Source organism: Chenopodium album, chromosome 3 (assembly GCF_948465745.1).
Source record: "Chenopodium album chromosome 3, dcCheAlbu1.1, whole genome shotgun sequence".
Classification (NCBI taxonomy): domain Eukaryota; kingdom Viridiplantae; phylum Streptophyta; class Magnoliopsida; order Caryophyllales; family Amaranthaceae; genus Chenopodium; species Chenopodium album.
In genome coordinates, this window is record NC_137836.1 from 45,736,147 (window position 1) to 45,759,216 (window position 23,070).

General features: G+C 38.0%; 1 protein-coding gene across 5 annotated transcripts; it reads left to right on the plus strand.

Annotated features, from left to right (window-relative positions):
• The first annotated feature begins 17,078 nt into the window (after nucleotides 1–17,078).
• On the plus strand, nucleotides 17,079–21,374 carry LOC145613715 (uncharacterized). 5 transcript variants are annotated; one of them, XR_014107009.1, is made up of 5 exons: nucleotides 17,079–17,304; nucleotides 18,385–18,432; nucleotides 18,765–18,841; nucleotides 20,577–20,685; nucleotides 20,999–21,374. XR_014107009.1 is itself a non-coding variant. In XM_081668791.1 (2 exons), the coding sequence occupies exons 1-2, from the start codon at nucleotides 20,253–20,255 to the stop codon at nucleotides 21,046–21,048; spliced, it is 483 nt and encodes a 160-aa protein (XP_081524917.1). In that variant the 5' UTR covers nucleotides 19,622–20,252; the 3' UTR covers nucleotides 21,049–21,374. The 5 variants fall into 5 exon arrangements, 1 of the variants encoding a protein (XP_081524917.1); XR_014107011.1 differs by lacking the exon at nucleotides 20,577–20,685 and having other exon boundaries at nucleotides 18,684–18,841; XR_014107008.1 differs by lacking the exon at nucleotides 20,577–20,685.
• The last annotated feature ends 1,696 nt before the right edge of the window (nucleotides 21,375–23,070 follow it).

Genomic DNA, 23,070 nt, shown 5'->3' on the forward strand with positions numbered 1-23,070 from the left:
ATTCCGATGAATATTGAGGAAGTTATGGCCAATTTACTGAACTGGGCCCGATTTGAGCCTTATATGCGGCCCAATGATATAGAGGAGGGCCTAATATGGGTTTATCATTCCTAATGCAATTAGGAATGGTTTTAGTCTTCTAGATTCTTCTAGAAGGTTCTTTTCATTCCTAATTCAATTAGCATTGATAAATTGACCTTTGTTGACTTTTTAGAGTTTTAATTAAGATCAAAGAACGTTTTTGAGGAAAATACGATTTTATCCTCCTGTACGGCAATTTCTATCTGATTTTAAAAAAATGCGTGAATTTCTAAGTCAGCGCCAAACGCCAGCTGTAGCGCCTGACGCTACACTTGGCGCTAGCCTTAGCGTCTGGCGCTAAGGTCAGCGTTTAGCGCTAATTTGGCTTTTTGCGTCAGAACTCTGTTTTTTGATGTTTTATCTTTTTGGTTGATTTTTTCTATAAATAACGTGCTAAAAACTCCATTTTCATTCACCAATTCTCACCAACTTTCATCAAGATTTTCTTGATTTATTTCTCTCTCTCTCTCTCTCTCAAATATAAAAATTCCGCATTCATTAGATTTAGAAACACCTATCCATATTCGAAGTTGTCTTCGCCCTAGACGTGAAAGGTTTTAATTTCTAAGGGTTTGGTCCCAAATCTTTATTTCAATGATTTAATTTAATTGTTTGATATCATTATTTTCCTTGAAGTTATTAACCTGTGTATTTTGTTATTAGAAAGAGATACAAGGCATCCAAGTAAGTACTTTAATGGTTTAATTGATATTGTGATATAGAAATCATGCTTGAATTGTTATTTTGATTCCTAGTATCATGTTAGGATGTTTTCCTTAATTTGATGTTTACGGTGACAACAATAAATTCCTAGTATCATGTCTAGGGTAACTTTAATACTAAGTATGATTGTTATGATGCCTTTTATGTTCTTTCTAATATTTATTCATGTTAGTATCATGTTAGGGCTAAAGTTTTGATTTTTATTGCTTAGTAACATCCTAGGGTTTGTTATTAATCTTGTTAGTATCATGCCTAGGATCTTGCTATTATTATGCTTTAACGATTTCATGATTATTTTTATAATTATTTTGATTATTATGATTATAACTTCATAATTATTATTATTATGATTATTATGTTGCTTGATATTATTTATTATTTATTGCTTGATCACACCTTTTATGCATGTTTAAAGGGAATTTGTACTTGTAATCATGCTTAATAAGATAATTAATATTTTGTTAGGGTTAATTTGATTATAATTCAAGTGATCACCAATAATAGATCTATTTGTGCATTAATATTCAACCAACATAGAAAAAACAGGTTTAGGGTTAATCCTATTGATTGCATGTTAATCAGAAAGCGCACATGAATACGATCAGAATAAAGTAGAGGCCTATTATTAGGACAGGTTCAATCTCTTTTAGGTTGGATTTGTACCTTCATCCCCGAACTACCAGTCATGGTTCTAGACCTATTGTAGTTGACGATCTCTTGGATCGTTAAGTGGTGTAAACTTCACCTCGTGAACGGTTTACAAGTTCCTAAAAAACTTGTTGGCGACTCTTTTGCTCTATCTTATTTCCCTTTGGACGCCACCATACTTCAGTGTATGATCACAGTGGGGTTCAAGCTAGGGATAATGCTTGAAATATTCCCTACAGTTTTTTGCGACTCCACTGGGGAGGATTTCTATTTTAATTCCTGAAATTTATTTCGGCAATGATTTATAATGAGTGGATGAGACTCGAAACGTTCTAAGTATTTCATGTGCGTAATTTTGATTAACGTTATTGTCATATGCATAAAAAAATTCTCATTGGAACGACCATCCGTAATGAGTTAAAACATAGGATTTTACACGTAGGAAATTTGAGAAATATCTTTCACAACTAGGACCGAAATAACACTGCGCGAAACTGGAAAATTTTATCGAGCACAGAAAGCTGTTGAGGCATGTTGGAATTAGCGTCAGCGACCAGAGTATTAGCGCCAGAATTTTAACTGTAGCGCCAGCCAACAGTTCTGTCGCCAGGCGCTACAGCTAAAACCTGACTCCAATCTCTGTTTGCTGGCGCCAAATTCTTCCAATACCGAGCCAGAAATATGCGTTCTAATTCCGACCAGTTTTTCGCATTGTTTGCTCGATCCTACTTCCTGATTGAGTTTTTCTTACTTTTCTGAAACCCATATGTGTTCTACATATGGACATAACCCTTTGGGAATTCATGCTCCATCTAGCTGATTGAACGCTCTGAGCAACAAAGGGTACATCCGAGATTGTTGAATTCACAAAACCATGGAAGCGAGTTTTTTCTAAAAACTCGCAGTGTCCCATCCACTCGCGCCAACCCTTCACGGTTAGACTTCCGCGCGGTGCATCCGGACATATAACCATGGACCCTCTATTGACTAAACCCATATCCCGAACTTTAGAGAACTAGAGCCATGGTTAGGTTGCAAACTCATTGCTTCATATTGTGCCTACTTGACTAATTGCGCATTATTTGTTGCATGTATTATGTTTTCTTAACCGTTTGTTTGACTTGTGTTGAGATTAAATAAATTGACTTAAAGAACTTTGCCTAATTAATTAATTCATTAATTAATTTGAATAAATAAATTCTAATTTTTTAATTAGAATTGACCTAGTACGACTTTAGGCATACCCCTGTTGATTAATAACACCGAAAACAGTCCCGGATTGAAGCTCCAGCATTGGCGCCAAAGTCTGGACTGTAGCGCCACTCTGTGGAGTGTGGCGCCTGGCGACAACTCTGTTGTCTGGCGCTACACTACACAGTGCGACGCCAGTCCTGTCGTTTTGCCGACAGTTCGGATTATTGATCGAGTCATCACCTAGTGTCTAATTAACCAGTTTGCTAATTAATTCAGTTAATTTTCGCTGTCAATAACACCTTGTCGAGTCATTAATTGAGTCTAGTCACATAGTCTAGCCGCATGGTCATGACACGAGTCTTAACATATCACCTACACTCACTAGTCTTAGCAAACACTTCGAGTATACATCAGTTTTCTTCACATTCCATTCCAATATTTCTTCACTTCCTCCATCCATTGCATGTTGAATAAAGTTTGAGTCAAATAATTAACAATGAATATCCCCAAATTCCTTTTCCACAGTACTTGGTCGAGGAGAGAAGGGCGATTAATCAAGGAAAACCTCTTTATTCAAGTCTCACTTTTTGATAAACCAATTCGTCAAAAGAGGAAGGCTAAAAAGATAATGACAAGTCAAGAAGAGGTAAATGAACTTAGGAATCAATTTAATAACGTGACTGAGGTGTTAAAAGATTTAACACTCAAAATTGATGACCCTGTGAAGCAACAACAAATGAACCTCATGAAAGAAAGCTTGAGCAAGCTATCTAGTGACTATAAATTTCAGGGCATTAGTTCACAAGGGGTCTCGCTGGACAAGGAACTTCTTCCGCATAAGTTCAATGCCACTGACATCCCAAAATTCAAGGCGATAGATAACCCTTACTTTCATCTAAGAGCTTTTGAAACCATAATGAGTATTAAGGGTATTGATAAGAAAGTGTTTCCCTCTATATTTTCTCTATCTCTTGAGACCGTTTGTCAATAATGGCTCTTTTCCCTTGACAAAGAGAAAACCTCTTCTTGGGAGTCGATAATAAACGCTTTCATAGATAGATATAAGTGCAACATTCAAGACGAAACAGACCACAGACAACTCGAGATGTTAAAACAAAAAGAAAACGAAAGGTTCACTTCTTTCTTCAACAAATGGAAGGAAACTTCTGCTATTATGGTCAAGGCTCCTATCGAAAAAGAATCTGTGAGGATGTTTATCAAGAATCTCCAAGAGAAGTATTAAAGGCACTTAAAGTACCAACACAACTTGAATACTTTCAAGGCTATGTATAACATAGGCATTGACATTGAAGATGACCTTCTGAAAGATATTAGTGCGAGAGGAAAGAAGAACGACCATCCTTCTACTTCCTCTCCCATTAATGAGGTACATGCCACGAACGCCTCTAAATCACGAATCCAAAGGTCAAAAAGAGTGTTCACTCCACTTGGTATGATTTATGAAACAACTTTCGAGAAGCTACACCACAAAAGACTAGTCAAGCCCATAGGGCCTATCAAAGATCCAATTCCAGAAGCCAGGCCACCCAAGTGGGACCCTAATAAGCACGACAAATATCACCAAGGAAAGGGTCACGACACTGAGGAGTGTTGGAAACTCAAAGAAGCTATTCAAGATCTGATCGATAACAATGAAACTTCCGAAATTCTAGCCATCGAAGAGGATCAGACATCCTTCTATCCATCACTTCTTATCACACCTGTAGGAGAGCCCATGATCGAGACAGCTTATATAACCTCTCTCGATGAAGTGGCCATGATTGAGGAGGATGAAAGTCTTTTCTTAGATAATACCAGGGAAGACTCATCAAGTCTAAAAGAGGACGTTCGAAAACTGCAAGATGTCGTTGCCATGCTCTTGAACGTGGTAGAAAGATTAGCAAATCGAGTGATGGTCATCGAACAAAATTGTCGCCAAGGGTTTAATGAAGAACTCAATGCTCCTAAGCCACGGGCAAAACGAACCATTGAAGAATACACACCAATAGGAATGACTTACAATGAAGCTTTTGACTGTCTTCGCGATCAAGGTCTCATTCACTCCATTGGTCCAAGTCAAGACCCTCCACCTGAAAAAAGTTTTCCCAATTGGGATATAAATTCCAATTGTCGATACCATAGAAGTCGCGGTCACGCTACCGAAAAATGTCTCGCTCTCAAGGATCGTGTTCAAGACTTCATTGATTCAAATCTCCTTCATGTTCCTCCGCGCCATAAAAAGGCCAAGATTAGTAATGATAGTAACAGTGGCTGTAAAGGGAAGAAGAACGACTATCCTTCTTCTTCCGAAAACACCTACTCTAGTAACAGTATTGGTACTTTCGACCTTAATAAGATCTTAGCCATGGATAATCGAGGATTTAGAAAGCAACAAAAAAAGGATTTTACCCCTATTGGAATTGGCTACGATGATGCTTTCGATCGACTCTATGCCAAGGGACTCATTACTCCTCTTGGACCTCTTCAAGATCCCCAGCTTGAGAAGAGATTGCCTAGTTGGAATCCAAATGTGCGCTGCAAGTACCATCAAGGTAGGGGTCATGATACTGAGAGCTGTTGGAAGCTAAAGGAGGCTATCCAACATTTGATTGATAATAACAAGCTTCCCATGCCTCCAGTTAACAAGAAGAATGAGTGATGATAAAGCAAACAACACAAGACAAGAGGCGAGCTTCAACGACGAGATTTCATGACATCTTTTTTCTTTTTCTTTATTTACCCTTTCCCCAATAAGTCTAGCATAGGCACCTTTCTTTTCCCTTAGATTAATTTTGTAGATTCTTTCTTTTCCCCTTTTAATAAAAATGAGCATTTATTTTCTTACATATGATCATTGCATTACACAAAAAAAAAAAAAAAAAACCATGTCAAACTAAGCACGAGGTATACCAATGATTTGAGGTACCCCTTGTAGCCACATCATATCACCTTTCACCCTTCAAATATGTAATCCTTTTTTTTTTATAAACCACTTTGAGCCTCGTCTAACGATAGACCTTTCAGTTTTTAACCCATATCTACCTAACCTTGGGATGGGATGGTGTGCAACTTATGCAATTTTAAAAAGCTTGAGTGATTTCAAAAGATCAAAATAAATAAAAATAAATAAAAGTGTACAAAAAGGACAAGTGTTCCAATGTCTTTGATATGAAAATGTCTTCGATATGAACACGTCTTAGATTGCGTCTCTTATCGAGTGCTCGGTACCGTGCCTAAGAAACATGAATGCTAAGTGAGTGATAGACCGCATGATCGGGATTTCCCACACTTATAAAAATAAAAAAAATGCAAAAGCAAAAAAAAGAAGAGAGAAAAAAAATAAATAAAGCAAAAAAAAAAAAGAAAGCTAAACCTCAAGCATGAAAATATAAAGATTCAAAAGCAAGGTTTCACACCTTGGGGGCTTATCTAGGGTCTTGAGCCTTTATCCCCTTCTTCTATAAACTTTAGCCTAACCACGTTACAACCCTTAAAAAGACCTATTTGAGGTATACACACACTTGTGCGAGGTTCGGCTAGAGCTACGTTCGGCCTGATTCCTAACGGATACGTAGGCAACCTCACATCGAGGTGTGGCCGTAATAAACATGCATTCATATTCACATTCACACACCATGATCATATCAAGGGATCTCCTATGCTCATCCCTATTTACTTAGAGCTAGACTTGGGGGCTTGATCCCTACATCATTAGCTAACCTAGCCTAAGAGTCACCACCATTTGACTCTTTTCAATATATTTTCCCACAAATTTAGCCCTTGCGGCCTAACTTTAGTGTCACTATCACACACATCACACATACATGACCAAATATACTTCCCTTAGGAACCATTTGTCATGGAATCTTAACACAAAGTTATTGCATGCATTGTCATATCAACATCACTCATCAATCATAATAATCATTGCATCGAAGTATGAAGTACTTAGCCTCCGTGCCTAAGTTACCTAAAAACTTTCATTATTAAGTCAACTAGGATAGTTTAAGATGTTACAATCCTTGTACTGTGAGAAACAATATTTGATTAAGCTCATTCAACATGCACCTTCAAAACTTCGATTCTTTTTCGCGTCTTTCTTTTTCGGGAGAAAGTCGGTACCCTCCACAAAAATAACGGAAAATTTTTGCTTTTTTGGATTTTTGAGTCACATTGAATCAACACTATGCACACACGGGTCATTAGTCACATGTGTCATTTCACTTCGAGTCGAGTCAACCTCGAGTCAATCACAGCGAGTCAAGTTTATGCCTTGAGTCGTATCGTGTCAATAAGTCAAGCGACACTAAGCCTTAGGTCAACCCTAAGATAATTAAAGAGATTGGCAAAGTTCTATAGTCAAAGATGTAAATGCAGGTACATCCTAGCAAGCGGGGTCATTCCCGGTTTTTTTTTTTTTTAAAAAAAAACCGCGAATATGACACAGGAGATTCCTCCGAGATAAGAGGAATTACATGGATCGGTAAATTAGAGATGAAGAGCTTTAATTTACAAAAGACTTGAGCGGATTTGGTTGAAAGGAAACGACCAAGCTCAAAGTTCGGAGCGAAACCGAGCAACAGCGGCAGTAAGAGCAGAATAGGGAAGACCCTACTCTAGCACCTGGCGCTAGATCCCAGCGTCTGGCGACAGAGCCAATTCTTGGCGCCAGAGATGTTTCAGCAGCGACAGAGCTCGAAGCCACTCAGAAAGGTGATTTCGACCTCATACAACAATTTCGGGTTCCTTGGTACGCAAGTTAGCCACTATAAGAAATTTGACATGATTAAGTAGTCGGTTTGATTACAATCGCAATAAGTGATTGACCTGACAAAAGATCGTCTCACTTAGCTTAAAGCGCCTAAGCATTGGCTCATCACGGACATAATGGTTCACAAGTAACAAACCGCCGACGTACTGGCATAGCGGAAGCAAAGTTCAAGCGAGCTTTATAGATCGACAAGCGTTGGTGTTCGGAAATTTTTCTTCGGAATATTATCGCAATAAACATTCAAGCTCTTTTGTTCAGAGACGCGTGGACATATCATCAAAGCTCTTTTGTTTAGAGACGCGTGGACATATCATCAAGCTCTTTTGCTCCAGAGACGCGTGAGCATATCATTCAAAAAGCTCTTTGTTCAGAGACGCGTGAACATATCCAAAAGAAGCTCTTTGTTAAGAGACGAGTGACATCAAAACAGCAAGATGACGTTCCCTAGATTGTGGAGAGTTGTCACAAACAACTGAAGGTGATTTCAAGCGAAGTTACCTTCGATCATGTTCCCTTAGACGTGGAAGATGGTCACAAAGCGGAAGAGGATCGTTTTCAAGCGAAGAAATCTTCCATATTGGAAGCAGTTACAAGCGTAGCGGTTTTCAAGCGGGATGGCATTCTCTAGCTTGCAGGATGTCATCAAAACAACAAAAAGCAGCAAATTAGTTAGTTTCAGAGACGTGTGCTCGACGGTGAAAGATACGCGTTTCTTAACTCTTTTATCTGTTTAACTAACTCTAGTTTGCAAGTATCGGAGTTACAAGAGTGGATCGCAGAACGTTCTTAATCATTCTCCGTCCCTATCGATACTTTGACTTTTGTTTTCGAAACTTGCGTTTCTCCAAACTCAGTCAAAGTGGGGGCTTCTGTAGACACCCATTTGTGTCTCTCTAAAACCAAACCCAGTGATGAGTACCTTTCACGTCGAATCATAATCGAATGAAGTGAAAGTGTGGAAAGTTTAGTGTTGCGGATAGTTTTAATTTCTTTTCTCTTCTCTTTGTTTTTGAAAATCTATTTTAAGAAAACAGCCAATCCAGTTTGGTTGGTCCATGATATGGGTCCAATAATAGTGTAGTTAGATAGGGCTTGAAAAGAGCTTTCCAACGGTATATTATAAGCCCAATTTCGATGAATATTGAGGAAGTTATGGCCAATTTACTGAACTGGGCCCGGTTTGAGCCTTATATGCGGCCCAATGATCTAGAGGGGGGCCTAATATGGATTTATCATTCCTAATGCAATTAGGAATGGTTTTAGTCTTCTAGATTCTTCTAGAAGGTTCTTTTCATTCCTAATTCAATTAGCATTGATAAATTGACTTTGTTGACTTTTTAGAGTTTTAATTAAGATCAAAGAACGTTTTTGAGGAAAATACGATTTTATCCTCCTGTACGGCAATTTCTATCTGATTTTAAGAAAACGCGTGAATTTCTAAGTCAGCGCCAAACGCCAGCTGTAGCGCCTGACGCTACGCTTGGCGCCTGGCGCTAAGGTTAGCGTTTGGCGCTAATTTGGCTTTTCGCGTCAGAACTCTGTTTTTTGATGTTTTATCTTTTTGGTTGATTTTTTCTATAAATAACGTGCTAAAAACTCCGTTTTCATTCACCAATTCTCACCAGCTCTCATCAAGATTTTCTTGATTTCTTTCTCTCTCTCTCTCTCTTTTCTAAACTAGCCTTCTCTCAAATATAAAAATTCCGCATTCATTAGATTTAGAAATACCTAGCCATATTCGAAGTTGCCTTCGCCTTAGACGTGAAAGATTTTAATTTCTGAGGGTTTGGTCCCAAATCTTTATTTCAATTATTTAATTTAATTGTTTGATATCAATATTTTCCTTGAAGTTACTAACGTGTGTATTTTGTTATTAGAAAGAGATACGAGGCATCCAAGTAAGTACTTTAATGGTTTAATTGATATTGTGATATAGAAATCATGTTTGAAATGTTATTTTGATTCCTAGTATCATGTTAGGATGTTTTCCTTAAATTCATGTTTAGGGTGACAACAATAAATTCCTATTATCATGTCTAGGGTAACTTTAATACTAAATGTGATTGTTATGATGCCTTTTATGTTATTTCTAATATTTATTCATGTTAGTATCATGTTAGGGCTAAAGTTTTGATTTTTATTGGTTAGTAACATGCTAGGGTTTGTTATTAATCTTGTTAGTATAATGCCTAGGATCTTGCTATTATTATGCTTTAACAATTTCATGATTATTTTTATAATTATTTTGATTATGATTATGATTATAACTTCATAATTATTATTATTATGATTATTATGTTGCTTGATATTATTTATTATTTATTGCTTGATCACACCTTTTATGCATGTTTAAAGGGAATTTGTACTTGTAATCACACTTAATAAGATAATTAATAATCTTGTTAGGGTTAATTTGATTATAATTCAAGTGATCACCAATAATAGATTTATTTGTGCATTAATATTCAACCAACATAGATTAAAAAGGTTTAGGCTTAATCCTATTGATTGCATGTTAGTCAGAAAGCACACATGAATACGATCAGAATAAAGTAGAGGCTTATTATTAGGGCAGTTTCAATCTCTTGTAGGTTAGATTTGTACCTTCATCCCCGAACTACCAGTCATGGTTCCAGACCTATTGGAGTTGACGATCTCTTGGATCGTTAAGGGGTGTAACCTTCACCTCGTGAACGGTTTACAAGTTCTTAAAAAACTTGTTGGCGACTCTTTTGCTCTATCTTCTTTCCCTTTGGACGCCACCGTACTTTAGTGTATGATCACAGTGGGGTTCAAGCTAGGGATAATGCTTGAAATATTCCCTACAGATACCCTCCATCAATAATAAAAATGACGGGATTTTTGCGCAAAATTATTTTTCACAATTTCTCTGCACACACAAACATGCACATAAAAAAAATGAAAAACATGATAAATAAAGAATAAACTCATAATAATGAGTCTAATAAAAGGCAAAGTTCTATACAAAGTCAAAATTAAATAATAAAAGCACAGGAACAAACTACGGCGCCAGGGGACGTACACCCATCATCTCGTAAAACTGCGCCGTACGAGGAGTAACCTCTCGATCAGCTCCGGCTCCAGCTCCAGTTTCCTCGGGAGGAGGAAAACTCAGCACATAACACGTCCACCCAAGATCGACCTGAGGCTGAGGTTGCTGTGATGACGAGTCGACCTCGTACATCCCACCACCTCTAAGAGCCGAGGTAGCCTCTCCCTAGCCTACTGGCGCAGCATGTGCACCCTCAGATGAAGAGCCTGAGCCCTCTACCGCCTCGGTATGAGCAGCCTCAAAACGACCGCCCCGACCACCCGAACCAGTGCGGCGACGTCTCGAGCTAGACCTCGCCGGATCCCTCTGCACCTCAGGTCTCGTACGGGTACGAGAAGGAATGGGCTTACCCTGGAAAGAAACTAAGATCAGAAACATGCAAAGTAGAAGTGGTAATGCAAAAACATAAGAAGGGAAGCTACCTCCTGAACGACGTCATCTCGACGGCAGGTAGCCACGTTCCTCATCCGGACAAGCTGGCTCCGGAAGGCATCTATGCATCGTGCCATCGCCGAGACCACCTCACGTGAAAACTGTCAAAGAAATAAGTCAGTAAACATGCATAACATATATGGACAAAAGTTGCAAATAAACAATCTTACCCGAGTCTGGTGACGAGGAATCGACCGCTCCACAAAGCGCTCGCCCTCAGGAGCTAGAGGAATCATCTCCTCAATCGACCCATATGTCCCCTGATGGTGGATAGACATACGGGGTGGCACGAACTCAGCAGGATCATCCTGACAAAGCAAAACAAAATCAGTAAAGCATCACTTGGGGGCTACTTAACATAAGGTAAGTGTTGAAAATCGTACCGCCACATCCTCAGCAGGTACAGGAACTGGAGCTAATAACGGCAGTAGCTCCTCCTCATAGCATTGCCCAGGAATCGTATAAGATCGCCAAGGGGTACCGGCTCCCTCTGACATGCTCACCGACCTCGCGGCGTTAAACATGTGACGTGGTGGAGGAGCAGGAACGACAAAGGTATCTAAGGAATGCTGGATAGCAACCCTCTCCCCAAGATATGCGGCCGCTCCATAAGTCCCCAAAAAATAGCGACGCTCGGCAGAATACTGCGCGGCTAGCCCAGGGACTGCCAAGTCGATCCACGGTCGGTACAACACCTTAGGCTCCTGCAAAGAGCGTCTATCAGACAAGAATCTAGCTAAGGCATCACAAAATGTTCAAATAAGTAATGAATCATACCGAGCTGATCCAATCTCGGACATAGGCAGTGGACATCCCCACACGGCGGCTACCCCAAGAAGCACTAACTGGAAGCCTACGCGGCGACGGTCTCGCCGGCGCAGCTGAGGGGAAGTACTCGTAGAACCAGATCTACAAGAAGCAAAAGTTATCAGCAAGTGCTAACTAAAATGTGGAGCTAAACTTTACAGGGAATAAAGTATATCTCTACGACCCTCCAAAAGTCGGATAGAGCAACATTCCCAACGAAGGACCGATGTCGACACGAGTCCCGCAGCGCTCGGATGAAATCAACATAGGCCAAGCTGGCCCAGTCGTAAGTCCCAATCCGGTGTAGATCACGGACGGCAGGAAGGTAGTAAAGCAGCGCCCTACTACCCTTGTTAGGGGAGAACGTCCCTGACAGCAAGATAAGTGCAAATATGCGCACCCGCTGCTCTCGGGTAGTCGCACCATCGTCAAAAGCCGCTGCTAGAGTCGAGCGGTGAATCCCCCTAGCACTGAACTGAGTCGACTCTACCTCAGCTCGAGCCCGAATAGCAATCGGACCCAAACGCTCCTCGACCTCAGGAGAAAAGACGTCAATCCCGTTATCAAACGGCAGTGCCACAGAGCTAAAATCCAGTCCCGTGATGAGAATGAAGTCGGTAGGAGTGACCATCATCTCACCCTAGGGGAAGTGGAAAGTGTTGGTGGTGTCCCAAAAGAACTCCACTAAAGCACGGACTACATGGTGACCCCCGCTAGAGGTAATCATGGCCTCGGAGGTCTCGAACAGTGCATTAAGCCCGCAAGACTCCCATAGAAGTCTCGTCTGATCGTCTTTGGCGATATACATCTTGTACAGATCGCCCAAACGTCACCACCGGAACCATGACAGCGTGTTCTCCCAACTGTGACGCCCTGTCTCACTCTTAGAGATATGGTGGACGGGAGAGAAGTACAAGGTCTGCTCATCCCACTCAGGGAGTCGGCCGAGTGAAGTAGATGGATTAGCGTCGTCCTCTACAGGCTCATTCTCCCGTCGAACGTCTCGGGACCGTGAACCAGAGCCTCGCTGTCTAGCCATGCTACATTGTGCAGAATCATCATAAATTAAGGTTCTATGGTATCTAAGGTTCGCCTAGCCGCATGATACTATGTTCGTGAAAAACAGAGTACATAGTACTAAAACAGAGCACAAATTCAAATTGAGCATACACGACATTTTTCAAGCAATCAAACAATTTCTTGCAATACTATAGTAATTATTATGACAAATTGGACAAGAATTGCTAGCAAAAACATCAAGAACAAGCCACATTGTCTTCCCGATCTTAAGAGGTTCAACAATGGTGATTTGTTCATTTCTTCACCAAATTGAGTCAAACGAGTCTCAAATTACTCCCAAGACAATATATAAGCATAATCAAGCAATTTCATGGCATAAAATTTGATAAACAAAGAGAATTAAGCAATTCTAAATTCGAATTTTCAAGAAATTCGAGGATAAATGCATTCATAATTCATTAAAACTAGTGTGAGTTTGGAGGAAACTTACATAGATCGGGAAAATGGATGGAATAAGCTTTGATTTGCAACAATTTTGAGCGAATTTGGTTGAGAAACGAGCAAGAACGAGTGAATTGAAGTTATGAGATTTCTCGAGCAAGGAACGCGAACAACAACAGCAGAAATGAGGAAGAGAAGGGTATTTAAGGAAAACCCGACTCTAGCGCCAAGCGTCAGACCTTAGCGTCAGTCGATAAGGCTTAGCGCTAGTTCCAGCGTCTGGCGCTACAGCCAAATAAGCGGCGCTGATGTTATTTCAGCGACGCCAGAACGTTCAGCCACTCAGTACGGTTTTTCCAACCTTATGAAATATGTATTGGGTTCCTGGTACGCCAGTTAGCCCCTCTAAGAAATTTGACACAATTTTTAGTAATCGGCTTGATTACATAAAGTGATCGACCTGATGAAAGATCGTCTCACTTAGCTTAAAGCGCCTAAGCATTGGCTCATCGCAAAAGGCACCGACATACTGGTTCATTCAGCAATAGGCACCGACATACAGGTTCACAAGCAGCAAAAAGCGCCGACGTAAAGGCATAGCGGAATCAAAGTTCAAGCTAGCTTTTAAAAGATCGACAAGCGGAGGTCTTCAGTAATTTTCTTTGGAAATATTATCGTAACAATGAAGGTAGCTTCAAGCGAGGATATCTTCGGCAGCATTCCCTAGCTCGCGGAGAGTTGTCACAAACAACTGAAGGTAATTTCAAGCGATGTTGTCTTCGATCGTGTTCCCTGAGATGTGGAAGATGGTCACAAGGCGGAAGAGGATCGTTTCAAGCGAAGCAATCTTGGATAGTGTTCCCTGGCTTGCGTAAGATTATCAAGGTGGAAATTGGAGGCAGTTACAAGCGTAGCAGTCTTCAAGCAGGATGGCATTCTCTATCTTGCAAGAGGTCGTCAAAAATACATCAATACAACAGCAAATCGGATACTTCAGAGACGTGTGCTCGACGGTACAAGATGCGCGTTTCTTAACTCTTTTATCTATTTAAATAACGCTAGTTTGCAGGTATCGGCAATACAAGAGTGATTTAAGATCGTAGAACGTTCTGAATCATTCTCCGTCCCTATCAATACTTTGACTTTTGTTTTCGAAACTTGCGTTTCTCCAAACTCAGTCAAAGTGGGGGCTTCTGTAGACACCCATTTGTGTCCCCCCAAAACCAAACCTAGTGATGAGTACCTTTCACGTCGAATCGTAATCAAATAAAGTGAAAGTGTGGAAAGTCTAGTGTTGCGGATAATTTCATTTCTCTTCTCTCTATTTTTGAAAACCTATTTTAAGAAAACAGCCATACCAGTTTGGTTGGTCCATGGTGTGGGTCCGATAGTAGTGTAGTTGGATAGGGCTTGAAAAGAGCTTTCCAACGATATATTTTAAGCCCAATTCCGATGAATATTGAGAAAGTTATGGCCAAATTACTAAACTGGGCCCGATTTGAGCCTTTTATGCGGCCCAATGATCTAGAGGAGGGCCTAATATGGATTTATCATTCCTAATGCAATTAGGAAAGGTTTTAGTCTTCTAGAATCTTCTAGAAGGTTCTTTTTATTCCTAATTCAATTAGCATTGATAAATTGACTTTTGTTGACTTTTTTTAGAGTTTTAATCAGAAAAAAGAATGTTTTTGAGGAAAATACGATTTTATCCTCCTGTACGGCAATTTCTATCTAATTTTAGAAAACGCGTCAATAATTAAGTTAGCGCCAAACGCCAGCATTAGCGCCTGACGCTAAGCTTGGCGCCTGGCGCTAGCGTTAGCGTCTAGCGCTAATGTCAGCGTCTGGCGCTAACCTCGTTTTGCGCGTCAGAACTCTGTTTCGATTTTTTATCTTTTTGGCTTATTTTCTCTATAAATAGCCTCCTAAAAACTCCGTTTTCATTCACCAATTCTCACCAATTCTCATCAAGAAATTCTTGATTACTTTCTCTCTCTCTTTTCTAAACTACCCTTTTACAAACACAATACCGCATTCGCAAGACTTAGATACACCTAGCATTGTTCGTAGTTGCCTTCGCCCTAGACGTGAAAGGTTTTAATTTATGAGGGTTTGGTCCCAAATCTCTATTTCAATTATTTAATTTAATTGTTTGTTTTATTAAAGTCCTTGAAGTTACTAACTCGTGTATTTTGTTATTAGAAAGAGGTACGAGGCATCCAAATAAGTACTTTAATGGTTTAATTGATATTATGATATAGAAATCATGCTTAGATTGTTATTTTGATTCCTAGTATCATGTTAGGATGTTTTCCTTAGTTTGATATTTAGGGTGACAACAATAAATTCCTAGTATTATGCCTAGGGTAACTTTAACACCAAGTATGATTACACGTATGATGCCTTTTATGTTCTTCCTAATATTTATGATTGTTAGTATAATGTTAGGGTTAAAGTTTTGATTTTTATTGTTTAGTGACATGCTAGGGTTTGTTATTAATCTTATTAGTATCATGCCTAGGATCTTGCTATTATTATGCTTTAACATGAATATTATGATTATTTTAAGTATAATTATTGTGATTATTATTATGTTGCTTGATATTTATTATTATTGCTTGATCACACCTTTTTTGCATGTTTAAAGGGAATTTGTACTTGTAATCACGCTTAATAAGATAATTAATAATCTTGTTTAGGGTTAATTTGATTATAATTCAAGTGATTGCCAATAATAGATTTGTTTGTGCATTAATATTCAACCAACATAGATAAACAGGTTTAGGATAATCCTATTGATTGTATGTTAGTCAGAAAGTGCACATGAATATGATCAGAATAAAGTAGAGGCCTATTATTAGGGTAGTATCAATCTCTTTTCGGTTGGATTTATACCTTCATCCCCGAACTACCAGTCATGGTTCAAGACCTATTGGAGTTGACGATCTCCTGGATCGTTAAGGGGTGTTATCTTCACCTCGTGAACGGTTTACAAGTTCCTAAAACTTGTTGGCGACTCTTTTGCTCTATCTTCTTTCCCTTTGAACGCCACCGTACTTTAGTGTATGATCACAGTGGGTTTCAAGTTAGGGGTAATGCTTGAAATATTCCCTACAACCACTTTCCTACTTGGTCCCCAAGGCAATTCACATGCAATGTGACTTAATCATGTGTCACCCAACCTTGAGCCCCAAGTTGGGTTTGGTTGGGCTATTTTATTTTGGCCTGTGTCCATGACCCATTGCCCCGGGTCCACGGCCCTTTCCACATGTGTCGCCACAGTGGCGCGCTGCCCACGTGGCATGCTGCCTACGTGGCAGCGTGCCACGTAGGCAGCTTTTCCATGTGTGCTGCCACGTGGCACGTACCTATTGGGCGCGCTTTTATAGCCTTTTGCGTGGCTAGGATTTTACTTGTTACTTGAAGCATTTTCCCGTCTCGCCAAATTCTAAATTTTGGCCTGACATTTGAGATTCTCCAATGCTCGGTTTCGACGCTCCAAGCTCGAATATCCGAGGTCTAAATATTTAACACTCGAGCGACGAATTAATTTCTTCCGAATTAATTCGTCGAGTCGGTTCGTATATTTGCTAGGGTGTGACCCGAAGGGTTTAGTCAAGATTAAGATGTAATATTAATTATACATTAATATTACTGATCAGAAGCGGCCTCCACCCAGGCATTCCGATCACTTGACCTTACTGAATATATTAGCTTTCTAATAATTCTAAACCCGCTATCAGAATAATACACTTGTTTGAAGGACACCATTCCTTTCAATAAGCGTCGAGAACAACACGTGCAGGGCTCGTGACTTTAATTGGCTCTACCCACGTACGGTTTCAAAATTTCGGAAATAACAAAACTGCCCACAGTACTAAACTTTAAAATCCTTTTTCACTTCTTTGAGCTCTCACTTCTTAACCCTAACTATTCATCTCTCCTTCGTCTTACAAAATTCTACAAAGTGATTCAGAAAATCATGGATTTCAATGTCAGATCTTCAATTCGTTCCCTTTGCACTACTCATCAATAATTTTTCTTGCCTAATTTTCTCTTCCCGCCGGCCTTCAATGGTGTTTAATTTCGTGCTCTCTTTGCCGAAAAAATTAAGGTACATCCTTTCCTTTTGGGCTTCAGTTTTTCTTCGATTCGAGTCCTATAGCTTGTTTATAGAGTTTATTTTATAATAATTTCACGAAAATTTGGTCTGAAATGGGTTTGATTCATTAGCAATTGATATTTTAGGGTTTGTTTATACATATTATTGAGTTCGATTTTGTGCTACTGTTCAGATAAAATTCTGGAAAAATAAGCCTTCTTTTATTCTATGTTTGAGCACCATTTTGAGTTGGCTACTCACCTGCTATTAATTAAGAACACTCTTTTTTTTTTCTTTTTTTTTTATATTTTTTTTATTGTGTTAAAATATTTTGAATTTCTTTTTTTTTTTTTTTTAAGTTTTAAGGTAAAAATATATTTAAAATTTTTTCTCTTTCTAAATTCTAAAAGTCTACCAATTTATATGAATTTGCATTAATTTTTTCCGATAATAATTTGAAACCAAATTGACAATAATAAAGTGTTTTTAGTATGTTTTTGAATCCTAAGAGGTTAGGGGATGACTTTGAAACAAATGGAAAATATTGGTTAGAAGTTATTTAAGCCGAGTTAGTGGATTATGTTCAAAGTATTGTCTTGCTAGAATGCTATGTAGATGTGATGAGCAAGAACTCAAGGAAGAAGAATATCATAAGTTTAGGCTAGTTTACTGAACCTATTAATGTGGAAGTCTTTTATGTTGAAAAACTTGAGCTTACTGTTTCTTACAAGCCAACCCAAAATTACAACATATAGTGTGAGCCTTCTATTACATTACAGAGTATAAGATAAGGGATTCAAATGTTCTTTCTTAATTAATGTAAGATGGTCTTCTCTATGACCAGTAAGTGGATTAAGAATTATTAAATATATTTGCAAAGAGACGCATTAGCTTTGTTCTTAGCTAGCTCTATGTCTCTTTCTCTCCCTTTTTCTTTTTTTATTATCTCAATTCTTAAATTAATGTTGTGTGATTTATGTGTGGGCTACATTGAGGCAACTTTTGAGTAGTATGCAGTTACTTTCTTATGATAGTTGATGTAATGTCTTAGATTTTTCATTGTGCTATATTGATGTACATTTTCTCTCATAGGTGATGATACTAAGGGGCTGCACCTTAGGTGTCGTTATAGAATTGAAGGTATATAGCTCTGCATTACTCTTTATTTTCCTTGATATTTGAGTTTTCTATTTTTGTGAAAATTTTGAGTAACAATATTGATAAAGGATAGATGGAAGATATTGTTTATACATTTTTTTCCCCTAAAAGTTACATTGTATAGCCTCCGTATCTTAGCTTAGCTTGCATTATTAAACTTTCGTTTATTGGACTTTTGTTTTAGCTAGTTAATATTTTAATAATGTAGCAACTCTATGTCACATTTTATGTAGAATACTATGAGAGGTGATTACTAGCCGGACACAATAATTTTCTTCTTAAAGCACTTGTTGGACAATTTTTTGAGATTGTAGGTGCAGTTCGTCAAGGGAATAGATCTCCAATTCTTCTAAAGAAAACACTTCAATTCTTAGAAATGGCAAACCACCAGGTAACAAAGTCGCATTTCTCTTTATAACATTTGTTGTGTTTAGATGATTGAGTCCCTATTTATATTTGATGAATTATATCTTTGCATGGTATGTATTGAATTGAGTAATTGCTTTATTAGTCTGATGAAAAATAGACTGACCTAGAACTAGATTGACTTGGTTTTCTGAAATCTTTGTGGCTTTGCTAAAGTCATAATGAGATATGATATCTTTATGAACCATGATAATTCTCAAACTTGCTTAAGAGACATAATATCTTTATTCATTGGTAATTTTTGTTTTCCGCATTATAATTTCCTCCACATTCATTAGAAGCTGGTTTGAGCTGTGTCCTTTTATATATAGACATTTGCTTGTTTTTCTCTTTGGTTGTAAATGTTATTGTAGACCAAAAATCTTATAATTGCATGGCTCATATTGATGGTTCTACTCATTCATTAGAAGCTGGTTTGAGCTGTGTAATTTTATAGACATTTGCTTGCTTTTCTCTATGGTTGAAAACATTATTGTGGACCAAAAGTCTTATAATTACATGGCTCATATTGATGGTTATATATTATCTTAGACCAAAAGGCTTATTGCTTATGAATTATTTAGGGGGTTTATAATTAAATTAATATTGGCTCCATCTTGTTGCCATAGCTTAAGACGAGTGCAGTGCCTTTAGTTTCAGAGCTTTGGACTGAGGTAAGCAGAGGAACCCATGTTTGCCTCGGCTCATTATCTACGTTACCCTTAAACTGAATACTAAGATGAAATCTAGAACTGAATCCAGCTCTGAATTTTAGAACTGAATTAGAGCTGAATTTAAGAACTAAATTCATATCTGAATTTCAGTTCTGAATTCAGAGCTGAATTTCAGTTCTGAATTCAGAGCTGAATTTCAGTTCTGAAGTCAGAGCTGAATTTCAGATCTGAAGTTCAAAACTAAATTTCAGATCTGAAAATCAGATTTGATACATTTATACTTAAGTTGTTGCTTAGTAGACTATCTGATTTCAATATGTGTTTGGTCTTTCATTCAATCAAGTTCACTCTTGAGTTCTTGTATGCTTAAAGCTTATTTACAATTGGTGAATGAAATGGCTATTTTAAGTTGTTAATAATATTATAGGATTATTGTGCTTCAAATGCATCTGAATGTACACAAATTATATCTGATATGTTAGTATCAGTCATTTTGGTATTAATTCAATTCATGTTGTTAATCAAATTGATAGAATTTTGGTTCTATCTGATGGGTTTTTGTATCTAGTTGATCTGCAATTGTTACAACCTGTGAAAAAGTTAGGGATTCTAAAGGGAGTTAATATTGTTGCTAGAAGGCTTTGTAGTATTAAATCTTGAAATTCTAATTGGATTAATGAACAGGGAGTTGGTAGTAGTGGTAGTAGTGTAGGTGGGAGGCTTATGAAAAAGTTAGGTGGCAGGGTTAGATCGAATGGGGCGAGGGTTAAGGGATTCAGTTATAGGGGAGTGGATAATGATGGTGCCTACCTTTTTGTGGTGGAAATGGGGAAGAAAGTGGTGTTCATTGAGCTGAATTCAGGCAGTTGTATGCATGATCGAGAGGTCGATGGGAAACGTGGGTTGTTCGTGGTTTTGAAGGAAATGTCGTGTATTGATGGTGTGAAGAGTATGGCTTGGCTTGATGATTCATTGATTTTGGGGACTGATAATGCTTATAGTTTGATGTCCTGTATTACAGGGCATGTTGATTTGATATTTTCACAGGCTGTAACAATTGCAGATCCATGCAGATCATTTGCTGAGTTGGTGGTACACCGGTATTTGGCAATTCTGGTATTTGATTGCAGATCAACTAGATATAAAAACCCATATGGTAATTCTCGTATTTACAATTCATGTTGTTCTGCCTAACACGATCGCTATTCCTTGTCTCAAATTGTTGTCAAAAGATAAGAAGGTGCTTCTACTAGTTGATAATGTGGGCATTGTAGTGGATAATCATGGACAGCCCGTTGGTGGTACCCTAGTATTTGGTTGTGCTCCTCATTCAATTGCTGATTTATCTTTATATGTGGTGGTTGCTAGTAATGGAAGATGGCATTATAAGCTTGTATGTGTATGTGTGTGTGAATAAGCTTATATTATGTAATGTACTAATTTATACTTTGTAATTTTTTTTTTTGAAGATTGGAAAAGGCAATGTAGGTGCAACAAGAGAATAGGCCGAAACACTTGAGCATCAAAACAAGCGACTACATCGTCTATAATGCCATCATCTATCTATTTTGGTTTTTGGTCTTAATTATATTAGTGGTGTATTTATATATTAGTGGTGTATTTATTTGGTAATTTAATTAACTATGTACTCTTATTATTGTTGATTAAGCATTGTTTTTTTTTTTTTTAATCTGATCTAGTTATAGAGAATATTTGTTTACTCTAATTTTAATGTAATTAATTTAGTTTATGATAAATTTAAATAACTATAATGTATGTATGATGGTAATAATTTAATAAAAGGAAAAAAAAATAATAAAAAAAAGCTTAAAAAAAATTTCTAGACGTTTTTTATTGTCTACATTTTTTTGCATATTTTCACATTTTAAAAGTTTCCTGCCATACCATAAGCTGACTCGAAGAAACGCAAGATAACAAAAAGCGTCGCTAAATTTGAGTATGTGGACATGTAAAAGCGTCGCTAAAAAACTATACAAAGTTGGGAAAATGCGCGAAATTAGTATTTTCTGACACTTCATATATTAGTTTAGACACAAAAAACGTCGAAATTCTCGACGCTTTTCTGTGTCCCTCAAAATTCTCGACGCTTTTTAGCAGCGTCGAAAAAAGACCTAAAAAGCGTCCAAAAAACACGCTTTTTTTGTAGTGATGTAAGAGAGTCGTAGTCGTTCTTTCGTACGTAGCTCCTGCAATTTTTAGACCAAATAGCATGACTTTATAGCAATATGTACCCTAAGGGGTGATAAAGCATGTCTTTTCTTCGTCTTCTTTTGCCACTAGAATTTGGTAGTAACCTGCGTATCCATCCATAAAGGATAACATCGCATGTTCAACCGTGTTATTTACCAATAGGTCAATATGAGGTAGATGAAAATTGTCTTTGGGACTAGTCTTGTTAAGGTCCCTAATGTCGACTCACATGCCAACTCGTCCATCCTTTTTAGGGACTGGGACGATGTTCACTACCCATTCTGGGTAATTGCATACGCGAATGAAACCTGCGTCTAATTGCTTTTGTACTTCTTGTTTTATTTTCATAGCAACATCAAGTTTCATTCGTCGAAGTTTTTGTTTTACTGGTTTAGAAGTAGGGTTCAAGGGAATGGTATGTTCCGCAATTTCCCTATATATTCAAGGCATGTCCTTGTATGACCAAGCGAACACGTCTTCGAATTCTTTTAGCGTCGATATGAGGATCCATTGCTCTTCCGAATTTAAAGTTAAGCCAATTTTGACTTCCTTTTTGTTCTCATCAGTTCCTATATTGATTGTTTCAGTTTCTTTAATTATAGGGTTCTTTTGTTCTTGTTCATTCATTAATTCAACCAATTTGTTAATATTATCATCTTCATTAGATTGATTGTTATAGCATTCAAAAGATTCAAGAGAAGGCATATACTCGGAAATAGAGCTCATATTATTGAATCAAAAGAAAGTACATCAAGAGAAGAATCCTTTTTGAGATCTTCTCGTCCTAGGAGCTAGAAAATAAAGACTTACTAATGGCCACAAGGCCTAAATTTTCAGCTTCCTAAAAATCTAAAGTGGACTCATTGTCAGATTCTTCAAACATCTTCCCTTCGCCAGTGACGATTTCCAGTGTATCACCTTTATGACTGGTCCATTTGAAAGATGTCCTCCATCCATGCTCGAAGGTCTCATTAGAAGGGGTGATCAATGAGATTGGGTCAAAGGCATCATCTTGGATGGCGTTCTGATTAGTCATTGCAGCAAAATGGTTTTCCTCTAGTCCAAATAACAAGTTAAATGCTTGCCTATCATACCACCCTAGAGTTGGGTGTTTTGATTGAACGATTTCGAAATTGTCATTCAAGAAGTAGCAATCGTGGAATATTTCGTATCCAGGCTTCTTAATACCTTCTAGAACTAGTGGTTCTGGAAACTCATAGCATGGGTAATCCTCTCCCTCCCTAATGAATTGTCCATTAAGGGTTTAATTGTAGGATGGGAGTAAAGTGATTATCCCTTTCTTATTGTTGTCTCTACGTGCTTTGATTTT

What these genes read in the sequence shown, in the direction of transcription:
- LOC145613715 (XM_081668791.1), top strand. Translation starts at nt 20,253, where the DNA reads ATGAAAAAGTTAGGTGGCAGGGTTAGATCGAATGGGGCGAGGGTTAAG. An exon ending in TAGATATAAAAACCCATATG is followed by an intron (nt 20,686 to 20,998) that starts GTAATTCTCGTA and finishes TTTTTTTTGAAG; the next exon opens with ATTGGAAAAGGCAATGTAGG.